The sequence below is a fragment of the Cervus elaphus genome, chromosome 20, assembly GCF_910594005.1.
Source record: "Cervus elaphus chromosome 20, mCerEla1.1, whole genome shotgun sequence".
NCBI classification, from domain to species: Eukaryota; Metazoa; Chordata; class Mammalia; order Artiodactyla; family Cervidae; genus Cervus; species Cervus elaphus.
The window spans coordinates 33,796,510-33,805,048 of record NC_057834.1 but is presented as its reverse complement, the minus strand read 5'-3'; the positions used below and the strand labels follow the sequence as shown (position 1 = coordinate 33,805,048).

The 8,539-nt window shown below is 41.1% G+C and overlaps 1 protein-coding gene across 1 annotated transcript; it reads left to right on the top strand.

The window, feature by feature from the left end:
- Positions 1-6,217: 6,217 nt before the first annotated feature.
- On the top strand, positions 6,218-7,187 carry LOC122678191 (olfactory receptor 10J1-like). The gene has a single exon (XM_043878754.1). The coding sequence runs from the start codon at positions 6,218-6,220 to the stop codon at positions 7,145-7,147; it is 930 nt and encodes a 309-aa protein (XP_043734689.1). The 3' UTR covers positions 7,148-7,187.
- The last annotated feature ends 1,352 nt before the right edge of the window (positions 7,188-8,539 follow it).

Below are 8,539 nucleotides of genomic sequence, written 5' to 3'. Positions count from 1 at the left end.
TCAAGGGTCTTCTCCAACACCACAGTTCAGAAGCATCAATTTTTCGGCACCCAGCTTTCTTTATAGTCCAACTCTCACATCCATACATGACTACTGGAAAAACCATAGCCTTGACTAGACAGACCTTTGTTGACAAAGTAATGTCTATACTTTTTAATATTCTGTCTAGGTTGGTCATAACTTTCCTTCCAAGGAGTAAGTGTCTTTTAATTTCATGGCTACAATCACCATCTGCAGTGATTTTGGAGCTGAAAAAAATAAACTCAGCCACTGTTTCCCCCATCTATTTGCCATGAAGTGATGGAACAGGATGCCATGATCTTAGTTTTCTGAATGTTGTGCTTTAAGTCAACTTTTTCACTCTCCTCTTTCGTTTTCATCAAGAGGCTCTTTAGTTCCTCTTCACTTTCTGCCATAAGGGTGGTGTCATCTGCATATCTGAGGTTATTGATATTTCTCCCGGTAATCTTGATTCCAGCTTGTGCTTCCTCCAGCCCAGTGTTTCTCATGATGTACTCTGCATAGAAGTTAAATAAGCAGGGTGACAATATACAGCCTTGATGTACTCCTTTTCCAATTGGGAACCAGTCTGTTGTTCCACATCCAGTTCTGACTTTTGCTCCCTCACCTCCATACAGGTTTCTCAAGAGGCAAGTCAGGTGGTCTGGTATTCCCATCTCTTGAAGAATTTTCCACAGTTTATTGTGATCCACACAGTCAAAGGCTTTGGCATAGTCAATAAAGCAGAAATAGATGTTTTTCTGGAACTCTTGCTTTTTCGTTGATCCAGCGGATGTTGGCAATTTGATCTCTGGTTCCTCTGCCTTTTCTAAAACCAGCTTGAACATCTGGAATTTCATGGTTCATGTATTGTTGAAGCCTGGCTTGGAGAATTTTGAGCATTACTTTACTAGCGTGTGAGATGAGTGCAATTGTATGGTAGTTTGAGCATTCTTTGGCATTGCCTTTCTTTGGGATTGGGATGAAAACTGACCTTTTCCAGTCCTGTGACCACTGCTGAATTTTCCAAATTTGCTGCCATATTGAATGCAGTTCTTTCACAGCATCATCTTTTAGGATTTGAAATAGCTCAACTGGAATTCCATCACCTCCACTAGCTTTGTTGGTAGTGATGCTTTCTAAGGCCCACTTGACTTCACATTCCAGGATGTCTGGTTCTAGATGAGTGAGCACACCATCATGATTATCTGGGTCATGAAGATCTTTTTTGTATAGTACTTCTGTGTATTCCTGCCACTTCTTCTTAATATCTTCTACTTCTGTTAGGTCCATACCATTTCTGTCCTTTATTGAGTCCATCTTTGCATGAAATATTCCCTTGGTATCTCTAATTTTCTTGAAGAGATCTCTAGTCTTTCCTATTCTATTGTTTTCCTCTATTTCTTTGCACTGATCACTGAGGAAGGCTTTTTTTTTTTTTTTTTAATCTCTCCTTGCTATTCTTTGGAACTCTGCATTCAGATGGGTATATCCATATATGCATTAATATGCACTATTTTTCTTTCTCTTTCTGACTTCACTCTGTACAATAGGCTCAAGGTTCATCCAATAGCAAATGAAACAACTGACAAAGAATTAATTTCCAAAATATACAAGCAGCTCTTATAGATTAATACCAAAAAAAATGAAAAAAAAAATCAATCAAAAAGTGGGGAGAAGACCTAAACAGACATTTCTCCAAAGAAGACATACAGATGGCTAATGGACACATGAAAAGACACTCAACATCACTCATTATTAGAGAAATGCAAATCAAAACCACAATGAGCTATCTCACACTGGTCTGAATGGCCCATCATCAAAAAGTCTACAAACAATAAATGCTGGGGAGAGTGAGAAGGAAAGGGAACCCTCTTATATTGTTGATGGGAATGCAAACTGATACAACCACTATAGAAAACAGTATGGAGATTTCTTAAAAAACTAGAAATAAAACTACCATACAACCCAGAAATCCCACTACTGGGCATATACCCTGAGGAAATCAGAATTAAAAAAGACACATGTACCTCAATGTTCATTACAGCACTGTTTACAACAGCTAGGACATGAAAGCAACCAAGTTGTCCATTGGCAGATGAACAGATAAAGAAACTGTGGTATGTACACACAGTGGAATATTACTCAGCTATGAAAAAGAACACATTTGAGTCAGTTCTAATGAGGTGGATGAATCTGTCTTTTCTTTATAGAAGTTTCTCCCCAGGTTCCTGGCAATGGAGTACCCCTAACTATTTTTGGTTTGGCACTATCTAATTTGAATAGAATTTTGCTCAAATAAATACTTAAAATTTTTAATATATATTGGTTTGTCTTTTACCAACAGAAAAGATGAAAATGGTGAGAATAATATGCTCTTAGGGATAGAAAAGTGTTTCCATGATGGCTTGGGGGTAAAGAATCTGCCTGCCAATGCAGGAGATGCAGGTTCAATCCCTGGGTTGGGAAGATCCTCTGGAGAAGGAAATGCCAACCTACTCCAGTATTCTTGTCTGGGAAATCCCATGAACAGAGGAGCCTGGTAGGTTACAGACTAGAGGGTCACAAGTGTCAGATACGACTTAGCCACTAAACAAACAAAAAAGCAAAGAGGAAGAAAAATGCCTGGATTGGGGTGGGGAAACTAGTGTGGAGGTTACTCCAGGCTGGGCTTATAAAGTCCTGTGTATTTAACTGTTTTCTTGGACAACCCCATGGGATGAAATCTTGGCTCAGATTTCTTTAGACATGCACAGTGGTCTCCTGGCCTTCAGAGAAGTCTCTGCTGTCTATTGAGTTTTGGTCTCCCATTTCTAAACCCCCACAATAGGACAGAAACAATAGCCAGATTGATAGCTTCAGTTCCAGAAAAGAAGAGGAAGGGGAAACAACAACAACAGCAACAACCCAGCTTCTGATAACCAAGGAGACTACAGGGAGAGCTGTATAGTTTCCTGGAATCTAAGACAGAGGCTCTTCGCTCTTCGCTAGAGCTCACATGGGCTTTGTAACCATGGTTTTTCAAGGCCCAACTATATAAAAATAGAATATTTATTTTTTAAAAAAACACCTGATAAATAAGCCACTGCTGTTTCTACTTGCAGTGCAAAATGCCAATGAGACTCCCAAAGCACAAATCCGTAAAATCTGGTAAATGAGCCCTCTAATTATCAAGGCCCCTGGGCACCCATTGTTTGCTTCCTTCTAGCCCCAAGGTGACTCTCGAGGGTGCACACGGACTTGCACCCAGAAACCTTGAGAGATGAGCCCTAAAGAGCCTTTCTTGGGTGTCAAAAGTTCCTCCTCCAGCTGGAGAAATATCTAGTATCCCAGTAAATTTCCTTCTACCTCCATCCCTGGAAGAGCTCTGAAGCAGGTGGAAAGACTGCATTTAGGTGCCTTTTTCTCACAACCTTGATTTGTGAGTACTTGTGACCAATGGGCCACATCTCTGATTTCCGCCTCCCCCCCCCCCCCCCATTTTTTTGTTGGGCCACAAATTTGCAGGAAGAAAAGTAAGTTAGATTTTGGAAAAGACATCAGGGATTTACAAAGGGAGCCACTGAGGAATAAAATAGATGTAAAAGTTTTATTGAGGGCTTCCCTTAAAGCTCAGTTGGTAAAGAATCTGCCTGCCGTATAGGAGACCTGCATTTGATTCCTGGGTCGGGAAGATCCCCTCGGGAAGGAAATGGCAATCCATTCCAATATTCTTGCCTGGAGAATCCCATGAACAGAGGAGCCTGGCAGGTTACAGTCCATGGGGTCACAAGAATCGGACATGACTTAGCAAATCAACCACCAAGGGTTTTATTGATGTTAAAGGGTGAAATTATATCAAGCTGGAAAGGGTCCAGGTGTGTATGAATTTTTGTGTTTTTTTTTATCCTTAATTTACCACTTTGAAAGACCATCTTCTAAGCCTAAAGAATCATGACTTCCAGGATTAAAGAGTATCTTGACTAATACGGTAATGTGTGGCTCTGCCACTTAGCAGCTATGTTTCCTTGTCTATATCTTGCCTTCAGACAATTCATAATCCACATAGGCACTTTTTATAAAGCCTCATGGAATAGATTTACAGTTACCTACCGCAATATACACATCAAGGCCAAAAAACTTTCCATGCTATGAAATGGTCCCTGATAGCTAACAAAAATTTTATTCTTTTTTCAACTTCATACTGTATCCTTTCATATCATGCTCTGAAAAGCTGAAGCACGACTGTGCAACAACCCCTTAAAAATACCATTTTGTAGATTTCCTTTATTTAAAATGGTATATTTCTGGTGGACTATATTAATCTTAAAATCATTAAAGAAGCTTGTCATTGAAATTTACCCAATAGTAAGTCATTTTTGTGTTGCTAATTTGCTTTACTTCCAGCAAAATGCACTTTTCCAGCAACTCCATGCTTTCTATTATTAAATTTGTTTTTATAGCTAACCTGTTACATAATTACAAGTAGTTTAATAATAGGGTAAAGCCAACTAGAAAAGTTTCACTACCAGTCTATTTTCCAACTAGATGTTCACAGAGTCATGTTTTCTTCTAGTTATAATTCCAGTGTCAAAATTTAACCTAGTTCATTAGTTGTTTGTTGCTTTCATGGGCATAGACAGAAGAACAAAGAGACAGAGGTTATAAACACTGAATACTCCTCTTCTTTGAAGAAGACCTCACTATGGTACCCTAACACTCTGTTTCCTAAGAGGTAATTTGTTTGATGGACCAGTGACTTGCAGTGATTCCACCAGCAAACACTTGTGCCCTACATTGGAGTGGTCACACTAGCAACACAGAGTTGGAACACATGGTCCCTACTCTCAAAGACTGTATAATGTAGCCATGGTGGGGGCTATTGTATCTGTGATACAATTTTGTAGTAGAAAGAACAATGGACACAGGATCAGAAGACATGTATTCAAATATTGATTTTCATCCTTTGACATCTGTGTGTCCACAGTTTCCTAAATAGAGCTGATCCTCAGTCTCTCCTGAAGACAAACAATAATTCTTGCCCTCCCTGCTCCACTGGATGGTGATGAAATTAAATAATGCTTGTGAACATGTTTTGTAATCACATAGGCACTATAGTTCTTTCAACACAAAAGAACCAGCATACACATGTCCTACATGTACAAGGACATGGATTTGGGGAGGGGGAGGGAGGGAGGGAAGAGAGAGAGAGAAAGGATTTTAGAGGTCATGAGCTTTGTGTGGCTTTGACAGCTGAGCAGTGTCTAGGGAAGAGTAGTGTAGGACCAAAGCTGAGAGGAATAGGACCTCGGAGTTGAAAGACTCAAATGAAAAAGCAGTGTGTAAGCCATAGTGACAAGACCTCTACCTTAAACCCTAGACACTCAGGAATTAGGAGGTATCCACAGAGCCTAGAGGGGTTTCCCAGGTGGCACCAGTGTTCTCAGGGTTAGTCACTCAGTCATGTCTTTGTGACCCCCATGGACTGTAGCCTTCCATCTGTCCATGGGATTCTCCAGGCAAGAATACAGGAATGGGTTGCCATTCCCTTCTCCAGGGGATTCCCAAGGATAGAACATGGGTCTCCTGCATTGCAGGCAGATTCTTTACCATCTGAGTCAGTAGGGAAGCCCCAAAGAATCCGACTGACAGTGCAGGAGTTGTGGATTCGATCCCTGGGTCAGGAAGATCCCCTAGAGAAGGAAGTGGCAACCTGCTCTGGTATTCTTGCTTGGGAAATTCCATGCACAGAGGACCCTGCTGGGCTATAGTCCATGGGGGTCACAAAGAGTTGGACATGGAGCGTACATGGAGCCTAGAGCTCTGCCTGACACCACTGAACTTGAATGGATTCAATAATTGTTCAAATTCTAAGTATGATACTTAGTTTAAAATGTTTCTACCAACAATTCTGTGATAATGTTATCACCACTGTGTTAATATAAAGGTAAGGAAATTGGTTTTAGATATGTTAATTCTTTGCCCAAGACAAGTTAGTGTATGATAGAAGTAGGGTATGAGTCTATACCATTTGACCCTGAAAGTCACACACTTTAGTGAGAAAAGAACATTTCTCCCCTGTCTACTCCCAAAAGAAATGAGCATGAGTGTGGCTATAAATCAGCAGAAACCTGAAGTAGATTAAGCAAAAGAATCTGCCCAGTCTGCTAATAACAGAAATCAACCAACTAGGCTCCTTATAGAATTTTTTACTTTCTTAGATGCCATCTATGACTTAATGAAGAAAGAGAATCACACTCTGGTGAGTGAGTTTACTTTCCAGGGTTTCTCTAGCTTCTGTGAGCACCAGTTCACCCTCTTTATCATGTTTTTTGCACTGTACGTATTAACCCTGGCAGGCAATATCATCACTGTGACCGTCATTAGCCTTGACCGCCACCTCCACACCCCCATGTATTTCTTCCTCAGCATGCTGTCAGCTTCAGAGATCGTGTACACTGTCATCATTATACCCAAGATGCTCTGCAACCTCATAGGCCTGAGTAAGTCCATTTCTTTGGCAGGCTGTGCCACTCAGATGTTCTTCTTCATCACTTTGGCCATCAACAACTGCTTCCTGCTCACAGCGATGGGCTACGACCGCTATGTGGCCATTTGCAATCCCTTGAGGTACACAGTTATCATGAACAGGAGAGTGTGCTTCCAGTTGGTGTGGGGGGCCTGCAGCATCGGGCTGATTGTGGCCACGACACAGGTGACGTCTGTATTCAGGTTACCTTTCTGTGCCACAAAGGTGGCCCACTTCTTCTGTGACATCCGACCTGTGATGAAGCTCTCCTGCGTTGACACGACTGTCAATGAGATCTTGACTTTGCTCATCAGTGTCCTGGTGATCCTGGTTCCCATGGGATTGGTTTTCATTTCCTACATCCTCATCATCTCCACCATCCTTAAAATTGCCTCAGCTGAAGGTCGGAAGAAGGCCTTTGCCACCTGCGCCTCCCACCTCACTGTGGTCATCGTCCACTATGGCTGTGCCTCCATCGCCTACCTCAAGCCCAAGTCAGAGAACACCAAGGATCAGGACCAGCTGATCTCAGTGACCTACACCGTCATCACCCCACTACTGAACCCCGTGGTGTACACCCTGAGGAACAAAGAGGCCAAGGATGCTCTGCTCCGGGCCATGGGCAGGAAGCTTTCCTGATAAGATGGGCCTGTTACAAAGAGGGTCTTGGAAGATTCTATAGAGAAGAGAAAGTAAAGCAGTGCCAGCAGCACCTGGAGTGAAAATTCTGGAGCCTACCATGCTGTGGTTGGGTAGAGGAGATAAAAGGATTATAAATCCAGGCCCTGGAGAAGGGGGCTCCAAAGTACAAGCAAGCCTGCATCGGACAAGAGAACATAGATGGTATGGAGAATCAGCGTAAGAGAAAGAACTTGATTTGGGGAAGTACACGGGTTGTATGCGTAGCCTAGGACAGAATGAGATCAAGATAGTAGAAAGGATTAATGAGGGGAGGCTGCTTCAAGGCAGTACTAAACTTTTAAATACATTCTATAACTCTTTTTTGACATGAAGCTCGCTTTTATCCATTTAGAGTTACAAAGGTTTAACATCCAATTGAAGTCATTGTTTTGTGGGCAATTCAAGTTCCTTGCATCTTAAACACCATAAATAAATGGCTGTCAGTGATAATAAGCATCTATATAATTTATCAACTCCTGAAGTCTAGATCTTTTTCACATATATGGCCAACCTGGAACTTAAGTTTTCAGGAATATGTAAGAGAAACATTTTTTGAAAATGATTAAAATTCCTTGATAATTTAATCAAAGAGGTAGCACCAAGTAATCTTTGGCATTTATATTTCAAGAATGTACAAGGATTGTTGGTGATAATATATGTAAATAGCTCACCCAGTTAAAAAGAAATAGTATTGCCTTTGGAGATGCTTGCAGAATGGATAAAAGTGGATAGTGAATGGGAGGACAAGAGAGAATCTACAAAAAGGATTAGTCAGGTGAGAGGACTGGAAAGAAGTGAATGGGTAAGGAAAGTGGTTTATGGTAACTTAGTGACTCAAAAAAAAAGAAAAAGATGTAACCCATCAACCCTATCATTTCAGACCCCCAGGATCTGAATTAATATGCCATCTTTCACTAGTCACCTCCACTTCCAGTGCCCCTCCACGAGCCTGTCATCCAGTTCCACACAGGACACCTAGTGGCTTGTGATTTCTCACTTCCTATCTCATATTCTCATGCATTTCTACAGCTTACTGTCACTTCATGGAAATCCCTTACTGCCACCCTCACTGCCTATTCAACCAGAATGTACTTTTAAAACACCAAACTAAAAGCATTTCCCTTTTATGAACTTTCTAATAAAGAAGAAATCACCTCCTCACTCCTACCTCCAAACTCGCACGTACATTATTATAGAACAAGCATTTCCTATGATGTCTTTAAAAATGAAAGTTTGAAATAAATGCATGATGTCATAACCAGATAAAGTCTTCACTAGGTTTAGTTTAATGTTTCAGTTGTACCAAGTGGTGGTGTTTTCAGAAGCTGTGTTCTCCTTCATGTTATTAAT